Source organism: Calonectris borealis, chromosome 25 (assembly GCF_964195595.1).
Source record: "Calonectris borealis chromosome 25, bCalBor7.hap1.2, whole genome shotgun sequence".
NCBI lineage: Eukaryota > Metazoa > Chordata > Aves > Procellariiformes > Procellariidae > Calonectris > Calonectris borealis.
In genome coordinates this window covers 7,073,855-7,097,760 of record NC_134336.1, presented here as the reverse complement: position 1 = coordinate 7,097,760, position 23,906 = coordinate 7,073,855, and the positions used below count along the sequence as shown (strand labels likewise).

At 45.6% G+C, this 23,906-nt stretch overlaps 1 protein-coding gene across 1 annotated transcript in view; it reads right to left on the bottom strand.

Moving 5' to 3' along the window:
• Positions 1–23,906, bottom strand: part of HIVEP3 (HIVEP zinc finger 3) — a 67,421-nt gene that overhangs the window by 19,339 nt on the left and 24,176 nt on the right. Inside the window, exon 3 of the mRNA XM_075173727.1 lies at positions 2,075–2,250. Coding sequence (XP_075029828.1) covers positions 2,075–2,250 — 176 coding nt within the window. The remainder of the gene's footprint in view (positions 1–2,074; positions 2,251–23,906) is intronic.

Below are 23,906 nucleotides of genomic sequence, written 5' to 3'. Positions count from 1 at the left end.
GCTTCTCCATTCTGCAATTAACTGTGGTTGCGAAACTGCACACCAGGAAGGAGGATCCTAATGAATCAGGGCACAAACAAACTTATTCTAGACATCTGCAAAATAAGCTGTGAAACATCCAGTTCTGCAAACCTCCTGGAGCTCCGGTTCGCACTCCATCACCAACAGCAATGATTCTGTAACTGCACTTTAACTGATTATTTTATCAGCACACAAGGCTGATCTTTTTCTCACTCTCCAGTAACTCTTCCAAAGGTCCTTGTGTCTCCATCAGCAAAGCAAACAGCTGCAGTTATGTGGAGTATAAGCATGCCCACAGGACACAGCCAGGGTACTGACTGTCACCCCCTTCCAGCAAAGAGCCATTTTCATGCAATTCCAAGTTACCATCATGCAAATATTTGTCCTGAAATCGCTGATCCAAGGAAGTTCTGCCCCCTCATGCATCCATAGGCAAACGGATAGTTTTGCATTCAAATCCCAACACTGGGTTTGGTTTTTTTTTGAAGGAAGCATTTCCATGCTACCTTCCTCATGCAAGTTTCCTGCAAAGCTGAAGAAGGGAAGTCCCTTGGAGGCAAGTGTCTATTTGCAATGTGCAATCGGCACAGTCAGTGCTGACAGTTTGTGTGCTTCAAGGGAGCAGAGATGAAGAGCAAAGTAGCTAGAGAGATGGTGAAAAGGATGGTTTGATTGCAGCATCCTGAATAAAAGCCTAACAGAAGCATGGTGGAAAGCAAGGTGAAGTGACGGAAGAGGCTGAATGGATTCACCTCTCAAAGGAAAACCTCAGAACAAAGTAACAAAAGCAAGAGGGAAAGAGAAAGAAAATGAATCAGAAATAGCTCCAGGCTGGGAGGGAGAAGAAGAACCGTCGCTCGGATCTCCTGCATGTGTCTGACGAGAATTTGGCCTCAAATTCGGTATCGCTTCCCCATGCTCCCATACGCCTAGTGATTACCAACACGTTGTAACCCAGAAATCGCCCGCCAGCTTTACCAACAAAGCCATCAGCTCCAGGCACTGCCCACCCTGAATCACCCGGCGTCTGGGTCACTTGTCTAGCATGGACTTGCCCTCCATCGGCACTTTTGGGTAAGCACACGTGCTGCGGTGCACGCAGCACCCAGTGCCTCCTCCCCATACCCATGCTGTGCCACTTCCTTGGGTAGCACTGTTTTTTTGGGGTTGACGCTCTTCTTGAGTAAGTAACTCTCCCAGCTGTGTCATCTTCTGAGCTACAGACAATGGACATTTTATATTTATGTCAAACTACAATCAAGAAACTGAACTCGACATCTTTATTGCAAGACTTGTTGCAACCAAAGATGGAGGGGAGATTTGTCAAACCCACAGTGCCAGACTCTTATGAGAAGTTAAAGGGACCTGGGCACCTCTGGCACTTCTGAAAACTTTACCCACAGTCTCTTGGAAAAGACTTTTTTTTGCATGGTTTTGCATGTTCCCGATAGAGTTCACTCGCACACTCACTGAGGCAATGATGAAGGTCACTTGCAAAGAATATCTGGTGGTAGTGAGGTTATGGATCATTAATGACTAGATGTCCTGGAATGGAGGTCTTTAGAGAAACAATCTATTGATATGATATCGAAAATGTCGAAGCTACATGCAACTGCGAAGGATGAAAATGTGCAGCGCAAACAGATCTTGAGAGCACTAGTGCAAAAAGCCACCCAAAGACTGTCTCCAGGTGCTTGGTCAGGGATGTTTGCCCTTGCTCTCATTCTGGGGTGGTTTTGTTTATAAATCCCTGCCAGTGAAGCTGTATTTCAGGATCATTCCCTTTAAGAAGCACAAACAGGATGGTGCAGATGCTCTGCTGCAGGCTGGCACGTGCAGCCAGCGCTCTCCACTGCGACGCGCATCAGCTTAACGCAGGACTGGTCCTCTTCTGAAAATTTCAGCCAATTTAAGACTCCCTCATCCCCCTCCCTCCAACTCCTGGGGTTTTCCAGACCCTGGGAAGGCTTTCCCTTCCCCTTCGCCAGTGCCCCCAAGAAGGCTTGTAGGTCAATATACTAAGCAGAGGAGCTAGGAGCTGACTGTCTCTTACCTTTGGTTTTAAAAGCAAAGTTACAGTACTTGCAGACATATGGCCTGACGTCTGTGTGCGTGCGAATGTGTTTCTTCAGCATGCTGGGTTTCTTGCAGCGAATTCCACACTCCTCACATACATACTTCCCTCTTCCACGGCCTCGCACATACACATACTCTTCGTTTGATTTGTACCTATGAGCAACAGGTGTCATGATAAAAAAAAAAAAAAAGAAGATTCCCACCTCAAAAGTAGTCACAACTTTCCTGGATTAATTCAGCATGTTATTGACACCACCGGTCTCATTTACCATTTACTAGCTCTGGGTAATTAGGCTAAATTCAAAATATCTTCAAAAGCTTTTGCCCAGATGCCTACTTCCTCTTCTGGAATATGTTCTTATGTCCTACATCTGCTTCTCTGTACAGACAAATAGCCCAAAGTCTAGATAAGTCACAGGGTCATCCAAATGTCCTGATTTTCCCCATCCTCAAACACAAACTGAGGCACTCATAATAGTCTGAATAAGATAAGTCACAGTCCAGCCTGGCTGCCTGAATCATCTCCCTCTCAGCCTATGCTGTGTTTTTAAATATGCACAGTCTGCCGCTGTACCATGTAAACTACTGAGAAAATACATCCTAAACCTCTTGTGAGGTCCCACCCATTGGGACAACAGTAAAAGCCATTCGAGAAGACTGTGACGCCACACTGCAAGTTGTGGTCCCTGCGCAGACTCCTGCTAGAATAAGACACCCAGAATGGACACAAAGAGAAGAAAACATCAATTTTTTAAATATATTGTGCTAACACTAAATGTAAACACCACAGACTCCAGGCTCTTTTATCTTTGGCACAATATCATGACTTAGGTTTACCCCAGAGAATGAGATTGGTCATCCTTCCTTCACATTGTATATTCATTTATTTTCTGCCCATGCATTAGTGCATAGGAAAGGCTACATGATATGGGTTTGAAAAATACTTGTGAGACCGAGACAAATCATTTAGCCTCCTGCCATTTAGCAAATGGAGTCTGTAATTTCCTGTACTTGCAGCACAAGAATAAGGTAACACAAAATTGGTCCCCTCAGATTTTTAAGAGGCCAAATTTTTGAAGCGTGGTACTTCTTGCAACTCATTTTTCTATCCAGTATGAATTATGTCTGGTCTTCAGAAATCGCCAAACATCCACCTTTGAAAACCAGGCCTTCTAAAGCATCTTAATAGGGGATCTGAAGACACACACCACCATCAGTCACCTTTTAGTATCTTCCCAATAAAGCCTATTCCAAACCAGAATGGTGAGAAAACAGCAGCCAGACTGAAGAGAAAATGAATAAAACCAGCAGCACTAGGAATAGCTTGAGCACTTAAATAAGTGAAGGTATAGTAAATCCTAAAAGAACTATGTATTTATAATGCAAAAAAGAAAGATCATTTAAAACTCTGTAAAAATACACAAAGATCACGAATTCAGCCCTGAACTGATAGGATGATAATGGCATGGTCTGCACAGGATGCATCCAAGAAAATACATCCCCGTTACCCACAAGTGTGGATTTAAAAGCAGGTAAGTCACACTGCATGAACCCCTTGATCTCCCACCCAGGCAGAATACACGTGGCCTTGGCCCCATTTTGTTTCATTCATTTAGGAAGTGTACAGGTTATTTCAGTTCCATGTGGGTGTTTGGGGGACCTACTACACATGAAATCCAGAACAATCTTCCTGGGTGCCACCTGGTAGATATGAGTTCTGGACTAAACCCTTCCTCTCCTGCCAAAGCCTGGTCTCTGCCTCAAGGTCTTATCTGTAAGAGGCAGGCTGAGCCACTTCTTTGCTTCACAGGAGAGATGTGAGCAGATGCTTAAAAGATGATGAGCTGCTCATGCATTAAGGTGATGAGGTCACAGATCTCCTATGCAGGTTCAGACACAGACTAGAGAAGAGAGAGGAAAAGGGGGTTCTAGATAGCCCCAATCTAGCCTGAAATACCAGTAGCAGCAACAGCATAACCAGGTCTTGGTGTCCAACAGCTACATGTGGGGGAACAGTTTGTATTTCTGTCCTTCAGCATCAGTAAAAGTTCTCCAGACCATAACCAGGGTCATGTGGTAGCACAGATACTCTATTCTATCTCCTGTAACTGAAGCCATGGCAATGCCATCTACCCTGTGCTTTCCCTGCCCCGCCCCCCCCCAAAAAACCACCAAAACCCCTTCATCACAAGGTTCTCATTATTTGTCCAGGGGGATCTGAGCTGGTGTCTGAAGAGCACTGAAAAACACTGACTGCCACCCTCCACTCCAGTATGTCCAGCTTTCTCCGTTTAACCGTACAGATACCAGGGTACGCATAATTAATTGTTAGGGATGGCCAATGTCCCTCCTTCATTCCGTCAGTGACTTAACGCTAAAGCAGCAGAAGGAGCAAAAGGAACCAAGGAATCCTCATTTCTCTTCTGTTCAAATTTGTATTTGAATCTTCCTTCTTTCCCTACTTTCTTTCTGTCATTATGCTGGTAATCACCTTGCCATTTAAAAAATGAAATTGCTCCTTTATCAGCCTTGTATTTGCACTACCCTTAATTACACTCTCACATGGAAATCTCTAACCAAGTTCTTTGTGTCCAACACTCCCTTCGTCAGCCTCATTAAAGCTATCAGGGCTGGCTCTTCCTGGATAAAAAGGGACACGTGATTTAATCTGAAATTAGACATTGCATTTTATCTGACACTCTGTGAGACTGAGCCATCCTTCAACACAGATATTTTTCTATAGCTCCCTGAGACCATGTGTAAAACACACAGGGAAAGGAGAGAAACAGAAAAAGAAAGGTAACCTAAAGAAATACCAAACCAAACAAGAAGAAGAGAGCAAGGCAGGTGATACTGCCATAACATAGAGAAGGCTGCTGCAAATGCCATCTGTCTACATTGAAGGCTGTAATACGTTTATGGAGATAATGACTTCATATGACGCTGGTTTCTCTGTGGATCCAATACCCTCATATGATTTGTATCAGAAAGACAAATCAATGACAGCTCACTTCATGTGAAGATTTACCCTGAACAAAGGATATTCCTGCTCCGTAACGTTTGCTGTAACCAGATCCCCCTAATATCCACAGTTTAAGTTTGTGTCAGCAAATCTGGGCGTCTCTTCCAGAGCACTGCGGAATCCATAATCCTGTAGTTAGCAACTTACACCTCCTACGGTGTCACAGCTCCCATCTAATACTGAGATGATTTCAAACCCAGGAGGCTAACTGGCCATTATGAGCTGGGAGACTAATTTAGGAAATAGGTCTTTCAAACAGACACACAAAAAGATAAAAATTCAGTTATTTGATGCATTTTGAAAGGTTATTTGCTGTGTTCTGCTAGCAAATGCACATTTGTTGAATTTTGTGCAACCACTACGAACACTTTTTAGAGCAACTGGCACAGTCACAGCAGCATCAGTGCTACCACAGGCAGTAACAGATTCAGAGACTTGATGGCCATGAAACAGGCCATCACTGTCAGGAGTCACAAGAAACCCAACAATGGGAAAAAATGAACCTGGAGAAAGTTTTGTCTCAGCTCTTTCCCTTAAACCTAGTTGAAACCTAAAACCATGAAGCATTTATTCCTTTGCAGGCTTTAGGAGGCTTAGTTCTTAATATTTGCTGTTACAAATATCTGACTATCCTTTTTAGCCACAGACACTTCTTTTTTTTTTTTCTCAGCGCTGTGAGCCACGTCCAAAATCTTCATGTGGCTGAAAACCACACGATAAAACCTTGGAGAGCAGAGGGGAAGGAAGTTTGGTGGTTCACAGGCAGGAAGGGAGAGCAGGTTTCTGGGGGACTCATTGCTTCACTATGAGACACAGTTGGGCTGAATCACCCCTTCACTCCTGCTTTCTACAACCGCCAGGAATTTACCTTGCCCTGCAAAGTCTTTGCTGATGTGACCTTGCTGGTCACAGCCTCAGCACAGCTGCTGCACTTACATTATTTGGAAGTCACATGTAGGCAGCCTGATTTTGTGAATTTCCAGAATTTGAAGCTCGATAATGTATTATGGTAAAGAACACCCCTGGTTAGTTTTGCAGCAACTGAACAAGTATTTCCTCGACTGGTTTTGACATTTGTTAAACTCACTTGTTGCTTTTCGGATTTCTGGTACATAGTAACAGGAATTGGATATCTGATCCCTTTCCTGAGCTGCTGCATTTAGTTCAAATGAACCGAGTAGCTCCAGTTGTTGCCTTTGGTGTAAGTCTTCTGGTTTTATTGATGGCACATTTTATCTGTCATCAGGCTGCCCACTCATCTGGCTTGGCTAAATCCTTCGGAAGTTCCTGACAGTCTGCCCTGGTATTAACTAATCTAATTTATGTTTTATGCCACCCGCAAAATTTGCCAGATCGCTGATAAATGCGTAGCTATTATAATGTCACTAATTACTAGTAAGTTTATTGCCTTTCTCACAGCTACTAGATGATTAGACCACTTCTTCCACGGAGACACCTGCAATACCCACTCCGAAACCGCATGTGCAGCCGAAGCCCTTAGCCCTACCCGTTGCATAGCCTGGGGAAACGCAGGGTGGGAGACCCTACAAGACTGCAGCCTACGTTAAGGATCACCACACATAGAGGTGTGTCCTTAAGGCCAGACAGTTGAGATCTCCCTTAACTCAAGCCAAGCTACAGCAGAACAAACAGAAGGATTTCTTTACAAAATCCAGACCAGACAATGTCATTTCCAGGTTTCTAAAAGCATCATAAAACCTTCTAGTATCCCAATTTACCAGACAGGGATATTGCACCAAGACAAACAATGAACTTCCGAGGAATGATACAGGAAGACAGAGAAAGGGCTGGGCATGGATATGGGAGGACCTGGCACAGAAATTGCCTCTTCCCTGTCTGAAGTAATGGATCTTTTGCAAACAGCACTTGCCAATCTCCAGTGAAACCGCAGAAGACAAGAGTCTGAGCTGAATGACACCCCACCACCCAGATTGGACAAATGCGAAGAAGCCTGGTATGAAGGTGTTACTATGAACATCATCTTGCCCTTGAATTAGGTATCAGCAGCTCAAATAAAATTTAACACTGGCAGAATTACACTACCCAAGATGATCACCTCACTGGCAGCAAACCTGGGGCTCCTTCTACTTGGTAAAACATTGGGGCAGGGACTATCTTCTCCCACAGGTACAACACAGTGCCTGAAGCAATGGGACCCTCATTTTGAGTGGACTCTAATTCAGATAACAAATCAGAATTGATCCAAAGATAAGTAGCTGGCTTGGACTCGTGGGCAATCTCACAGAGGCTGAGGGTATTAACTCTTCCCTTAATCAGCAACACATGCTGCTGGCATGGGAGGAGCGGCTGGGCAGCCACTGGTCCCATCCCACGTACTGCAATGTTTCTGGTGCACAGGGCTCTTTGCCGATGCAGAGGAGACGAACGGATGTGCCCTATCAAGAGCCCTCCCTCTTACGGTTGATAGTGGACAGCAGATTAAAATATCACAAATACAGCTCCCTCTCAGGACCGCTGCTGTGATCAGCTTCCTCACACATTTCAGGTCCCTGGCTGCTTGTGGCTGCAGGATGGAAGGGCAAAGCAGAGAGACACCACGACAAACTTGCCAGCCACAGACACTCGGTGTCCGATTTGAAAACTTGCAGCTTTGATTATGTCTCTTCCGCACAAGGAGCAACAAGAAACACATGGAAAAACAGCACATCTCATCCCTGCGTTTCTGTGGCCATTCCAAGTTTGTTCACAGAATCATAGAATCATAGAATCGTTGTCCTTCAAGATCATCAAGTCCAACCGTTAACCTAGCACTGCCACTAAACCATGTCCCTAAGGGTCTCATCTACACGTCTTTTAAATACCTCCAGGGATGGGGACTCCACCACTTCCCTGGGCAGCCTGTTCCAAGGCCTGACCACCCTTTCAGTAAAGAGATTTTTCCTCATGTCCAATCTAAACCTCCCTTGGCGCAACGTGAGGCCATTTCCTCTCGTCCTACCGCTTGTTATTAGGGAGAAGAGACCAACCCCCACCTCGCTACAACCTCCTTTCAGGCAGTTGTAGAGCGCGATGAGGTCTCCCCTCACCTCCTCTTCTCCAGGCTAAACAACCCCAGTTCCCTCAGCCGCTCCCCATCAGACTTGTGCTCCAGGCCCTTCACCAGCTTCGTTGCCCTTCTCTGGACACGCTCCAGCACCTCCATGTCCTTCTTGTAGTGAGGGGCCCAACACTGAACACAGGATTCGAGGTGCGGCCTCACCAGTGCCCAGTACAGGGGCACCATCACCTCCCTGCTCCTGCTGGCCACACCAGTTCTGATACAGGCCAGGATGCCGTTGGCCTTCTTGGCCACCTGGGCACACGGCCGGCTCATGTTCAGCTGTCGACCAGCACCCCAGGTCCTTTTTCTCCGGGCACTTTCCAGCCCCTCTTCCCCAAGCCTGCAGCGTTGCCTGGGGTTGTTGTGGCCCAAGTGCAGGACCCGGCACTTGGCCTTGTTGAACCTCATACAGTTGGCCTGGGCCATCGATCCAGCCTGTCCAGGTCCCTCTGCAGAGCCTTCCCACCCTCCAGCAGATCAACACTCCCGCCCAGCTTGGTGTCACTGCAAACTGACTGAGGGAGCACTCGATCCCCTCCTCCAGATCATTGATAAAGATATTGAACAGGACCGGCCCCAGTACTGAGCCCTGGGGAACACCGCTCGTGACCGGCCGCCAGCTGGATTTAACTCCGTTCACCACAACTCTCTGGGCTCGGCCGTCCAGCCAGTTTTTTACCCAGCGAAGAGTGCACCCGTCCAAGCCATGAGCAGCCAGCTTCTCCAGGTGGACAACATCCACAGCCCTTCCCACATCCACTAAGCAGTCACCATTGCTGACTGGGCCTGATCCCCTGGTTGTCCTGTACGTGCCACGTGATGGCACTCAGGATGATTTGCTCCGTGATCTTCCCCGGCACCGAGGTCAGGCTGACCGGCCTGTAGTTCCCCGGATCCTCCTTCCGGCCCTTCTTGCAGATGGGCGTCACATCTGCTAACCTCCAGTCAACCAGGACCTCCCCGGTTAGCCAGGACTGCTGGTAAATGATTGAAAGTGGCTTGGTGAGCACTTCTGCCAGCTCCCTCAGTACCCTTTGGTGGATCCCACCTGGCCCCATAGACTTGTGTGTGTCTAAGTGGTGTCGCTAACCAATTCCCCTTGGATTATGGGGGCTTCATCCTGCTCCACGTCCCTATCTTGCAGCTCAGGGGGCTGGGTACCCCTGAGAACAAGTGGTCTTCCTATTAAAGACTGAGGCAAAGAAGGCATTAAGTACCTCAGCCTTATCCTCAGCCTTTGTCACTGTGTTTCCCGCCACATCCAGTAAAGGATGGAGATTCTCCTCAGCCCTCCTTTTGTTGCTAATGTATTTATAGAAACGTTTTTTATTGTCTTTTACAGCAGTAGCCAGATTAAGTTCTAGTTGAGCTTGGGCTTGTCAGGAGGGCAGGAGCAAGGAGACATTCCTCAATTTTTGCAAGTGCTCTGGACGATGCCTTGGCAGTGTGACAGCCCACCAGCATTGGCACCAAAGAGCAGGTCTTGCCATGCTTTCCCATTGAAACGGGACATTACATCTCTGCATAAAGTCAGCAGGATCACATTCTGTCATGGGTAGCTGTGGGGCAGTGCGTTAAAACTCGCCTGTATTTTTTTTTTTACGTAGAGATGACAGTGAGGATCATCTCTAAAACGAAGCCCTTTGGGAAGATGCCATGCCAAAAGTTCCAAGAAGAGGAACTTTTGTTCCAAGTCCGGAGCTGCTTTCCAGGCTGTAGGCTCTGTAAAACTTCTTATGACCAAGCAATGAATACTGGTAGAAATACATAGGTTGGTACCTCATTTTTGTAGATTTAATTTTACTACTTAAAGTGGGAACCTCTTCACAAACACACTTTTGTGATCTTCATCTCTGTGCTACCAGTTCTGGACTTGCTGATATTTCATATTTATGTCCCATCCACGTACAGAGCAGCGCACCAACTATTCGTCACTTATCAGGAAATATCTTTACGAAATAATTGGAAAGCATTGAAGAAGAATGCATTATTAGCATTAGATGGAAACCCCATTTGCCTATGTCAGGAGAGGTACCAGTCAAGGACATTCTGTTGCTGTTTCGAAAATCTACCAGAATTGACTAATCTTGCTTAGAGAACTGAACAGGTAAAGTTACATGAGCACCAAATACTGTTATTTCTATATTAAGTCATATCAAAAGCAGATCATACTTTTTCAAAGAAACCCTTTAAAGCATTTTGCACAGGAACTCCTTAGCCTCACCGAAGTCCAGCACCTCAAAGGGGAACATGTTGCTTATGATCATCCAGTCTTTAAGTAAAAAGAGGTGATGATCAAAGAACCGTCAGGTTTCTTGCACGTAAAACCCCTCTGTGCTGTGCGCCATGAGGTTAGCCATTGACTGGAGGACAGGCACACCGTTCGTACAGGCACTAGCACACGTAAAGCACAGGACAGCAAGTCTGCCTGCATGGAAACCAGACCACCACTCCTTGGCAGTGTTGGTGTCCCACACCCCCAAATGTCCCCTTGGCTTGACAGCAATGCTGATCACCACGACTGCAAAATGCACGTCAATTCGGCAAAAAACTCCAAAGGCAACTTCAGGAATAAACGCATCCCGCTCATTTCCTCTCTGCGGGAATCTAAGCATAGATAGGAGGAGGAAGAATTTTATGGCACTGCAAAAAAAAATGATCACACAGGACAGCTCAGGCCTAAGTTACCCTTTCTGCTTTTTATAATATCCCTGGTGGGTCCTCACAGCTCAGATTTTACCTAAGGCAATTTTCCACATTTCTTTGAATGGGAAACAATAACGTGGGTGTATCCCCACAGTGTGCTCCTTGTGATCACAGCTCTGTCAGCACGACCTCGGTGGCACTGGGGCTGCGTGGGACATGCCAGCTGCTTCAGAAGTGATGCTAGCACCATGGGTGGTCAAGGCACTGTCCAAAAGCAGATCAGTGATTCTCCAGCCTGCCTACAAAACATGAATACTGGCAGAGCCCATATATCATTGAAGAAAGCCAGAGGAGTTGCTTCCTATAGCACTGCCCTGCGACAAGGCAGCCAGACCACCAGGACGTGGGGAGGTCGGTGTAGAAACATCAAGTCAAAGGAAATCTCTCTTGATGTGACCACATCTGGGACACTGTGTCCAGGTTTTTGTGTTTCAAAATTCAAATGGTGCCAGCAAACCAGAAAAAATGGGAGGGAAACATCATCTCTGGTGAAGGGAATGGATGCAAAGATGAATCTGGGAGGAAGGCATACAAAAAGTGAATGATTCAAACACCGTACTGAACCACAGACAGTAAAAGGTCTAGGGAGAGGCTAATGATCTGGAAAGATGTACGTGATGGTCAGTATGGAGAGACATTTATTATTGACAGTTATCCTAAGAACTACAGAGTGAAACCAAGAAGTGGAAAATTTAAGCTAAATATGAAAAAAGATGGGCAATGTCTTCAAGTAGGTTTACCCTGCACAAAACCATGACGTGGATTTAAGCAGTATAATACCTCCTGCATGTTCAGCCTTTAAAGCACCTTTCACTGGACACAGTGAAATTGTGTAAATTCACTGGAAGAGCTGACAAAAATGTTGACACCTCTGTAACACACACAGAGCGGTCTCCAGAGGTAGACAAATAGCCAGAGTGAAATCAATACAAAAAATATGCATAAACAACCCAAATCCACAAAAGAAGCTTTTACTAGCATAAAAGCACAGGCCAGAGAATGACTTTCAATGTCATTTCTGCATTAGCAAAAGCAAATCCTTTTGCCAGTAGAGCCTATTTTGATTGAAGAAGTGTTGTGGGCTACAGTGACAAGAGGATTTGCGACTGCATGAGCTGGTCTGCACCAGGAGGACTGCTCCACCAACAGCTGTATCTGATCCCTGATCCTGAAGCTGGCCCTCGAGCAGCGTGGTATGTCCAAGACAGACCATGGGACTTACTTCAATTAAATTAATCCAACACAGAGCAAGCACAATACCAGCAAACGTTGTATGTGGATGTAAAACTGCAAAACCAGTGCAGTTTTATATTATTTCTCTGAATGTTATGCTTGAGTGAAAGCTTGATTGAATTTTGGGTTGTGGCATCAGACCTCTTCTAGTCTATTAGAAGTAAAATTACAGTCATACTCATTATGGCTTTTCTGTTGTTATACAACTTCATCCTCTCTATGCTTTAATCATTTAATTGTCATCGCAAACCGCTATATAAACACATCTATTTCAGAAAAAAATCAATGTAAATAGTATTATGCTGCTTTATACAAGCTGAAAACCTGGGTTTGATTATAAAATGCAATTAGAGATGAAACCAGACTGAAAAAATGAAAGTACATTCACTGCAAGGTGAAAGTATTTCAGTGGAACGTGCGTGCATCATCTCTGCCAGGTGGTCAGCTTTAGCCATCTAAGCATGAAGAAATGTGGAATTATATTGATTGTGTGCACAGGCTAATTAGTCCCTTCTGGGCTTCCCTTCCATTAAATCCAATTGCAAGAACAGAGAGGTAACGCAAAAAATTCCACAGTCTCTCACGTCTTGTTTAACAATTGGGCCATGCATCCCTACCCTCAAAAGATGCCACACAAAAGTCAAAGAGTTATTGCAGATCACGTGTAATCTAAACACCTCATCCCACCACCACAGTGGCATAGACAGAAAAGAAAAAAAAAAGTAAGTAGCTCCTGCAGTGTTTTGCAATGGCAGGGACATGATGGCAGCACCACAAAATATCACGTCTGCCTTCCACCTCTACGTGCCCATTTCCGAAGATTTCCCTATGTGTTACTAGAATAAATTAATGCTGCATGACTGCTAATGCAAGGCTGGGCTTTTTTTCCCAGCACCAGTCAGACAGGTTAGGTCACGACACAAAAGTCCGCACGGGTAAGCACGCATGCTGTTCCCAGGGCATTGCTCCAACACCGCCTTTCCCTTTTGAAGATCAAATACAAATAGAATAGAATACCAGATTAAAAAAACCAACCGCCACAAACTCATACAGCTGATTCATAAAATATTCATAGAGAAAGTCTAGCATGGAAATCCCCATAGATGACCTGTCTCAATCCCATTTCTTCTTTCTCCACCCCCATCAGAATCGATTAAACAGTTTCCGGAGAATCTGACATTAATGACTCTATCTGACTCCAAGTGACTCTCATCTGACACAGATACTTCTTGTTCTCAAAACAGCTCTTTCTGCAATTATTTTTCTAAGTGCTATGAATTCTGGGTGCCATCGCTGTTTTAATTATAGGCTGCCTTCTTGTCCTTCTGTTGCTTGTCGTGTCAAGGAGGAAGGACTGTGTTTAATGGCCTTACTCCAGTGCTTTATTTCTCAGTACTAACTGCACTCCCTGCAAAACCTATATTTTTGGAGGCATGTTAGGGTCTGTAACACTTGTTAGTCCTAAACAGATCATCAAATCCTTGAAGAAACTGTTTTGGATTGAGGTCAGTTACAACTCAGGAATTATTTCAAACTGTACTGAGGATGTTGAACAGAAATATCCAATGTAAGAAGCAAGTGCCTACATCAATACATTCTGTCCACTACTCTTGTTGCATGGTCATTAGCTCCAGGATCTATACCCCATCTCTATTTTGAAGCTGTTACCAATATACTCTAGAGTTTATCTTAATACAGTTACAAACATTTGAAGAAATTATCATTATGAGGATTTGGCTTCTGAAATGCATAAACATAAATGCATTTTGTTGGTGCATTTCTGTGTGCCTGTATAAAGAATCACCCATTTTTGACAAAAGCACGCTTTTAGGGTACACATGACACCTCGTTGTTCAGGTTGGATACCATCACATTATATCTACCTCCACATTTATTTCAAGCAGCTTTTTTTCTACACCATTTACTGAAAAGTTGTTGCTATTAATTAGCATTTTTTACATGTGCTGACTTTTTCATTTGAGAAGCAGAATTTTCAGTAGTCCAGCAGAAATCCAGTCCTTTTCAAAATCAAGTCCATTCCTTACAGTAATCTTGATTTGAGCCAGTTATTACCTACGTGGGTAAATACTACCAATATTTCAGTCTCTAATTAGTCCATTTATTAACTGCTGAAATGCACACACTACAGGATTAAGTAGGTCTGTGATGTAACAGTCGGTGGTGTCTCTTGATAGCCATATTCTGGCAAAAAAATCTGCTTTCTGGAGTGACACTTTCCTGTAACTGAAAGTTTATTCCATTTGTGGATGATTTTTCTCTGGCTTTCAATCCCCTCAACACCTCTGGGCCTGATGCATGGGCTGGTCCAGAAGATTTAATTTTTGAGGATTTCTTCCTAAAGCTGCCTGTCTGCTGGACATGGTTGTCTCCTCCTCGAGCTCTCTGCATGGTGCCTGTCCATTCTGAGGGGTTCAACGGTGCTCTGCTTGCTTCATTTTTGACCCAGGTTTAGTTTTTGCCAGATGCCATGTCATTAAGATGCAGCACAGGGGAGTGCTGTTATCAGACTGGCCCTTGACACGAGTCAAGGTGAAAAAAGCTTTATATTCCTGCCATGGGACAAGGTAGTAACCATTGACTCCAGTGACTATGTTACAGAAATGCATTTTCTCTTCTGTCACCACATCTGATACAAGCCTTCTTGTTCTCCAGCCTATTAGAAATGAATAAATATCCCATTTACAACTTACACCTCAAAGGAACACACCAGTGGGTCTTGGGGACAGGGACAGGTACAGAAAAAAATCACTGCTGCCCCTGTATGCTCTCCATTGCTACATCGCTTAGTTTTAAATTATTAAAAAGTAGAATTTCATCATTTCGCTTGAGAAACAAACTGAGCTGACACTTAACAGAAGGCTGGATTGGAAATTTTTTCTAGTATTCTGTCCAAAATTATATTTACATTGTTTCCTCCAATTATTGCTTAATCTTCTGCAAGTAATTTCTCTTGCTTTTAGAGATCACTGACCCACAAATGGAGCTGTCCCATCCACGGTCACTGGAAATACTGGTAGGCAGGCAGGAAAAAAAAGAGCCATCTACTGGCTTTTACAATAAATCTGTAGTGCAGCAGCCAATTTTGTAAGGTCTTTAACATAGAAAACATATTTTATGCTCAGCCTGAATGCTAATTGCTTTTGTGGTGAGACTTATAAAGCTGATACCTAATGAGGTTGGTTGTTTCTTTGTTAAAAAAAAAAAGCAAAAGCCCTGCTGCACGTTTTTAGACTAAAACACTGTTGTGTTACAAAAGCCAAATTTCTGCACATAACGAAAAACAGTAATTAAGACCAACACCACACAAGGGAAATTTAACTGCATTGTTCTGCTACTGCTCTGGAGCGAGGCACTCCGAGCCCGGCTCCCCTGTGTCCCGTTCCTCGTGTGACTATTTACTCCTCTGCAGTGGGAGTACGAAGGGGGTACAGCACTGCCGGATCTGAATGGTGCATTTGAAAACCACTTCATGCTTCACTAAGCGGGACAAGAAGCAGCAAAGAAACTGAGACCGAGATCAACAACATCCACTGTTAATTCATGGCTCCTAAGCTTATTTCACGTACTAGAAGTAACCTGCTTGCCAACATTACTGGAGAGCTACGAGCTACGAGCTATGAACAGACCAAGTAAATGGCAGAGAAGATCTCAGTAGTCATAGAATCATAGAATCATAGAATAATTGGGTTGGAAGGGACCTTTAAAGGTCATCTAGTCCTGGGCAGGGACATCTTCAACTAGATCAGGTTGCTCAGAGCCCCGTCCAACCTGACCTTGAATGTTCCCAGGGATGGGGCATCTACCACCTCTGGGCAACCTGTGCCAGTGTTTTACCACCCTCATTGTGAAAAATTTCTTCCTTATATCTAGTCTAAATCTACCCTCTTTTAGTTTAAAACCATTCCCCCTTGTCCTGTCACAACAGGCCCTTCTAAAAAGTTTGTCCCCATCTTTCTTATAAGCCCCCTTTAAGCACTGAAAGGCTGCAATAAGGTCTCCCTGGAGCCTTCTCCTCTCCAGGCTGAACCCCAACTCTCTCAGCCTTTCTTCACAGGAGAGGCGTTCCATCCCCCTGATCATTTTCGTGGCCCTCCTCTGGACCCACTCCAACAGGTCCATGTCTTTCCTGTGCTGAGGACCCCCGAGCTGGACGCAGCACTGCAGGGGGGTCTCACCAGAGCAGAGCAGAGGGGCAGAATCACCTCCCTCGACCTGCTGGCCACGCTGCTTTTGATGCAGCCCAGGACACGGTTGGCCTTCTGGGCTGCAAGCGCACATTGCTGGCTCATGTCCAGCTTTTCATCCGCCAGTACCCCCAAGTCCTTCTCGGCAGGGCTGCTCTCCATCCCTTCATCCCCCAGCCTGTATTGATGCCGAGGGTTGCCCTGACCCAGGTGCAGGACCTTGCACTTGGCCTTGTTGAACCTCATGAGGTTCACACGGGCCCACTTCTTGAGCTTGTCCAGGTCCCTCTGGATGGCATCCCGTCCCTCAAGCGTGTCAGCTGCACCACTCAGCTTGGTGTCATCTGCAAACTTGCTGAGGGTGCACTCGATCCCACTATGTCTATGTCATTGATGAAGATATTAAACAGTAGTGGTCCCAATACGGACCCCTGAGGGACACCACTTGTCACCGATCTCCATCTGGACATTAAGCCATTGACCACTACCCTCTGGATGCGACCATCCAACCAATTCCTCATCCACCGAACAGTCCACCCATCAAATCCATACCTCTCCAGTTTAGAGAGAAGGATGTTGTGCGGGACCGTGTCAAAGGCCTTATAGAGGTCCAGATAGACGACATCTGTAGCCCTTCCCATGCCCACTGATGTAGTCACTCTATCATAGAAGGCCACTAGGTGCATCAGGCAGGACTTGCTTGTGGTGAAGCCATGCTGGCTGTCTTGAATCAGCTCCCTGTCCTCCATGTGCCTTAGCATAGCTTCCAGGAGGATCTGTTCCATGATCTTCCCAGGCACAGAGATGAGACTGACTGGCCTGTAGTTCCCCGGGTCTTCCTTTTTTCCCTTTTCAAAAATGGGGGTTATGTTTCCCCTTTTCCAGTTAGCGGGAACTTCACCGGACTGCCACGACTTCTCAAATACAATGGATAGTGGCTTAGCAACTTCATCCGCCAGTTCTTTCAGGACCAGCAGATGGATCTCATCGGGTCCCATGGATTTGTGCACCTTCAGGTTCCTTAGATGGTCTCGAACCTGATCTTCTCCCACAGTGGGTGGCTCTTCATTCTCCCAGTCCCTGCCTTTGCCTTCTGCGGCTTGGGCGGTGAGGCTTGAGCACTTGCCAGTGAAGACCGAGGCAAAAAAGTCATTGAGTACCTCCTCCTTCTCCATTTCCCGGGTAACCAGGTCTCCCGTTTCCTTCCGGAGAGGGCCCACATTTTCCCTAGTCTTCCTTTTATCCCCGACGTACCTATAGAAGCTTATAACAAGGAACACTCAGGAGTTAAAAGAACTGAACAGGTCAAACTTATGCATCGATAGCTTTTCAGCCCTAAGTTCAAACCTTTCACCAAAAGGATGCCAGAGATCATTTTGTCTGGATCAGTAAGGTGAACACAGCCTCAACCAGCATTTCCACACTGGTGCGATGGCCTGGCCAGGGCTGTTTGCCCATGCTACTGCAGCTTTGTGCAAGTAAGTCCATCAGCCCTACCCCAAACTGGACTGATTTAATCACTCCGGACTTTAGGCACTTCTGTAGTGGGTTTCATTTCATGGCTTAGACACGTCTTGGAGATGTTAACTGCTGTTATCAAGTCCGTACACCAATCTTGCCTCAGGGCTAAAGTGTCTTGACTCCATGCCTTATGCACTATTTCTAATTTCAGTATATATTACAAATAAAAAATCTTCTTATAAATAAATCACAGAATAAAATAGAATATATTTGCACTTGAAATTGCAAATTCCATTAATTAGAAATTAGGAAATACTATATATAAGTTTGTCCACTTAACCATAAGTCTTACAGGTCTGACTACAACTTGGACGATGATCTTGTAGATTTTGTTTTTAATGTTGACAAGCTTTGGAAGAGATGTGATATGACATTTCCAAATTTTTATTATTTTTTTAACATCAATAAATGCATTTTATTATGAACATTTCTAATCACTCAAATAGGCAATGAAGAGCCTTTTGGCGTTCATTGGAGTGGATGAGACATGAACTCCAGTCAGAGCTACAGAACCTGGTATTTTAATAGCATTAGCAACTTGAAGACACTTCCACTGGCCCAGTGCCGCTGTTCGTTGCTAGCATCCTTGGTGCTGATGGCAATGGATGTCCTGTGTTACAGGATCCTTGTGTTTCCTTACTGTTTGGCCAGGCCACCTACTTAAATCCCTGGAGTACTCCAAGTGAGAGAAAGGAATTTTCAGCCATTCTTATTTGAGTAAAACTTGTAAAGTATTTCACAAGGTGAAGAAAAGGTATTTTTTGGTGCAGCTGACTCCTTCTCTCAGAGAAGGCTGCAATGTAATACAGGGATCACCGGTTACTTCCAGCTTCCCTTTAGTATCAGCCAACTTTAGTAATGCTAATCATGTTATTATTAAGATATGCACAGAGTAACAAGGACTGATGCTTCTATACAAATGAGTCACAAAAATGGCTCAGACAAAACTGTTCACTGACGGATGTCTGCTTTGTCACATCTGTTTTCCTCTTGTTGTCTCATGGGGCTTCAGCCCATCTTCCTTACATGTAATCTTATTTCTGAAAGACTTTGGCAAGGATGGTTTTACAGTGACCTCCTACATCTTCATTCCCACTGCTCAGTCAGCAATAGACTTTGGGAGCATCACAGGAGGAATCCATAAGAACAACAGGAATGGTGAAAGAAAAGAAAACTTCCTCTCAAGTTCCTCCGCCTCCATTACACACCGGAGAAGTTCTCCTTGGGGAACACAGTCTCCCTCCCTAGTTTTTATGAAGAGGCTACAGCGCTCAGCTCTCAATGTAGGTGTATGGGGACTTGGGAGGGGGGTGCTGTTCAGGAACTGTTTTTATCCCCATCATTTTGTTACTTAGCAATAGAAACCCAAACACTTCTCCTCCAAGTGCAGGCTTCCAGCAGCTCCAGCAAGAGCCCTGCAGGGACTATCGAATTTCATTCACTTCTTCACTAGTGACATGAATACCCATCCATAAACTGTTGGCACAATAAAAACTGAACGTCTAAGACCGCCTGCCATTAACAATACAGCAAACCCCATCCAAGCGGTGGCCTGGTTATGCTTTGAAATAACAGGAAGTGCCTTGATTTCAAAGAATCTTGGACGTGAACCTGATATCCTGCACATTATGGAATAACTTCTTCAAGACAAAACGCTTGATTTCCAAATGTCTTCACAAGACAGCCGAGACAACTCTATTGCCAATCCCATGTGAAGCTTCAGCAGAAGCCAGGGAGCTGGTTGGAAGCAGCAGGATGTTTTTACAGGAGAAATGTCCCCTTTGGAGTCTCAAGCCCTTCAGAAAGACTCGGGCGAGAAGGCACTATGGATGGGACTGGCATCATCCGCTGAGTCCTTCAAGGTTTCTTGCAACGTGCATTTCCCTGGGCTAACCTGTGGCTGACCCGCAGATGTTGGAGCACCTCTCCTTGCTAGCAGGACCCTGGGGGTTTCCTGCCAGCTGACTCTTCTGAGTTACGCACCTTGGCTCTGCCGACTGCCGGCTGCTGGAAGGCGGCGGGGAATAGACCGGTTCCACCGAGTCTGACACTTCCCTAAGTGAGGTCCAACTCCCCAGTGAAAGCCCTTAATAAGTAATAACAATAAATAATAATAATAGACTAGATTTATTTCTATAGCATGGAAGCCAAAAAGCCTCTGGCTATATTGAAACGTAGTAAACAAAAGCAAGTCCAGCTGCCTGGTCCCTTTTTCCCCAAAGGTAACAAAACTGTATACAAAAGCACAGTAAAGACAATCTGAGAACCACTAGTAACAAAAATACTCAGTAAGTATCACTTTCTGGTCTGTTCTTGCCCTTATCACCACTGGGTATTGATGGTTGATGAATTTCTGATCTCCAGTTATAAATACCACTGACAAAATACCCAAAGCCACTTAGGTTATTACGATATCTCGACATCCCAGAGAATCTAATGGATTTGGCTTAGATTATCACCTACAAGTAGACCATCACGTCAACCCTCATTCTGCTCTACAGGACCTAGGGGTTGTAATTATTAATGAAATTCTCTACATTATTCTGGTAGATAGAGAAATGCTTCAAGGAAACACGAACCTCAGACTCGTCCCAGGCCTTTACCCATCCTTCAAACTGGATCCGAGACAAACCAATTTGTATGAACAGATTCAATTATTTCTCATTTCCTGTGCTTTCTGTCTCCTGTCAAGGCCAAGCAAGGAAATGAGGACTAATCCCAAGGAGGCCTGAGACACCATCAGTCCAACTGGACAGCAGAAACACCAGCAACTGCATAAGAAAGTTTTGTCCTACCAAATTTCAGACCAATTCTAGATAGGTAAGAGATTCCAGATGAGCTGGAGTGAAGTGTCTTGACCCTCAGGCACTCATCTGGACTAGTGGGATGAGAAGATTTAAGCCCTACTCGTCTCTAACAATGACGAGGAATCACAGACCCGTGGGGAGGACCTGTGTTGTGAAACACCTGGAAGAGGCAGTAAGTCATCAGTCCTGATGAATCTATGAACACCAGGACGCCCTTTTAGTGTTTCTACAGCCAAAATACGGGCCCCAGTCCAACCCACCCTCAAGCCAGTGCGAGGGCCTGGACACGGGCTGTAGGCACGGTCGAGCAGAGGCTTGCTTCAGACGGCATGAACTGGCCCCACGCATCGTCAATGGATCGTTGACCAAGCGACTGAATTCTTGCCAGCTAGGCAGCCCGCTCCTCCAGCCCAGGCACTCTGAAAGCAGCTCGGTGACTACTCTTCCCACATCTGTACAAAATCACACATCCCTACGGACCATCCTCCGTCAGCCATGCAGTCTTCAGCAAAGCCGCCCCGTGGCTTTCCAGCGCCAGTCACCACAGGGTGAGGAGTGCCTCTGAAAGTGCCCCTTCCATCCTCCCCGGGGCATCTTCAGAGTCAGAATTTCTGACTTCAGCAACTGAAAAAAGTTTGCGTTTTCCCTCTTCTGCTATTGCTGCAAAAACCAAGACAGCCCAGAGAGGGGGAGCTGGATCCTGTTCTCTCTTGCACCTAATCAACGCAATGATTTAGGCAGCTCCAATCACACATGCAAAGCAATTGAAGGAAACAGGGCAGCACAAGGGTAACTGGGGGTAGAGCCTTCATTACCCATGATGATGTGTGAGGAGGTGAGCAGAGCCAAAGCTGTGCTTGCAGGACCTACAGTTCAAAACCCTCATCTTTTAACTTGGAACCAAAGCACATTAGATACCACAATTATTGAGGAAAAAATCTGGAAAACCCATAATGCTATTTTCCCAGTCATTTTTCTGCAACCGAACTTAAAAAAAAGAAACAAAAAAACCAAAAATCCTCTCTCTTAGGCATCTGCTTTTAGCTGGTGCATTAGATAATTGCTGTGCAGAAATTTCAGTGTATAATGATTATAATAATAATAAAATATACGATTATGCCAAGAGCATACTCTTCTGTAGCTTAAGAAGTATCTGTGCATACCCTAAGTAATTTCTTTTAGAAGTCCCTAAATGTTCTTCAGCCACGGATAGTCTCGCTTACATCCTGCTAGTTTTAGAAACCCTTTCCACAGACGCAGTTTTACAACTTCAGATAACAGATCTACGACACGCAAATGTTTTTGTAAGCCCCAGTAGCACAGCGGTTCTCACGGGACCATCATTCAGCACAAACGGCTGATGCAGGTCTCACCGCTCCAGCGGGGAGCTCCCACTTTTCAAGGATGCGACGCACCCCCCTGCATTCCTGCAAGGGCCGCGGGACCGCGCTGGTCCGTCTGTTCCCAGACGTTATGCCACGCTCGTGGGTGAGATCAGAGACACAAGCAGCAAATCAGCTGGGAAATGAGTAAGGCAGGGGTGCAGTCCCTCGATCGCCGGCACGGAGACACACCGGCAGCATGGATTTCTCTCCAAAGAATGCGGAGCTGGTGGGAGGAGGAGACCGGCTCCCAAGTCACTGATGGAAAATGCCGCGGGTCCGACCACCTCCCCTGTGGGTTGAAAGGGACTGTGAAATAATCCCTCCTTGGAAAGTTTCCCATGGAAATCTCGCAGAGATAACACAGAGAGAAAACGTGCCACTCTGTGTGTGTGCAAATGGCGGAAGATCATAAGGTTTGGGGGAGGGGGAAAGTGTTTAAACAGGATGAAAAATATATTAAAAAAAAAGTCCTCTGAGAGCCCCGAGGTCTGCTAATAACACTGAAGGGCTTTCACTTTGAGTCTCCAGTTCAGCATTCAGCCCAAAGCAGTAGTGGCTGAAAGCTGTCACCACACAGCAGTTTTCTGATAGCTCATAAGAGAACGAAGCTGGTAATTGCAGCTGAGCTCCTATGGATCGTGCCTCTGCACTGCAGACTGGCTGCTCTCATTAGCTTCCCTTCACGGGTCAGAACGAGTCTTCTTCAGCCCTGCCAGCCCCTCTTCGGCACACAGTGACTTTGCTCCCCAGTGCTGCAGGTCCAGTACCTTGCACACATAAAAGAGGAAAATTTTCCAAGACAGGAACCCTATTATTTGTCTTAACATGGTGTCTACAAGTCCACTACGCAAGCACTGCACACAGAATAAAAAACTGCTTTGTACCCTAAAGAGTTCCTGCCCCAAGGATGTATGTAGCCACAGCAGATGGACACAGGCGGATAGTATGGGAAAACAACAGAACAGCATTGGACAGTGTGATGTGCTGGGACGTCCTGGCACAGCAGCCTAAATGTTGTCATCATTTCTGTAGATATCTCAGAGTAGAGGTGACTCGAAGGAGGAAAAAGAAGGTTGGCAGATGTTTTCAGAAAGCTCTTTCCAGCAGGGAAGAAAGGTTGAAAACGTAATGCATGGGGAGCGGAGAGATGGCAGGAGATGACGTTTTTGTAACCAAAAAGAGACAACAGGCAGGGTGGTGCTGAGCTGTGGAGAGTCTTGTCAGTGACACCAGCTTGTGTCTGACTGATAGGGAGTGAGCAGGCAGTGTGAGGGGAAGCAAAGAAGGCTCTGTGTGGACAAAGCACTAGGGAAATTACTTTTTCCTTCCATTTTCCAAAACGGACTGAGGCAAACCCAGACTGCCACTGTTAGCACACAGAATAGGATCTAGCAGAGGAGTCAGAAGAGCATCTCTTCCATACACGGGCAGGAAAGGCTGTATTCGAGAGTTGCATATGAAGGGTTGGTAAAATGCAAACACAGTCCCGAATGTACCAGGGAAAAGCCCCGCACAGAGAGAGCTCCCCCAGGTAACAGCGGGAAGGTGCTGTTGTCGAGTACAATCACACAAAGGTGCTGAGGATGGAGAACTTGCAGAACATGTTTTTTCCAGGTTAAACTTCAGCTGATGCTTAGTTAGGGCAGGATTCCCCTCATTTCACCTCCATCACCTCCGAGCTGCCTACCCAGGCCAAATTAGTCACGCAGACAGGAATACTTCATAGGCCTGAATACTCTGGTGGCATCATCCTATTTACAGCTGCTGGTTCTGCACAAGTTCATCAGAGAAGAAAAAAGTTGGGCTGCATCACCTGCGCTGCCTTTCCGCAGAGGGATGAGTGATGTG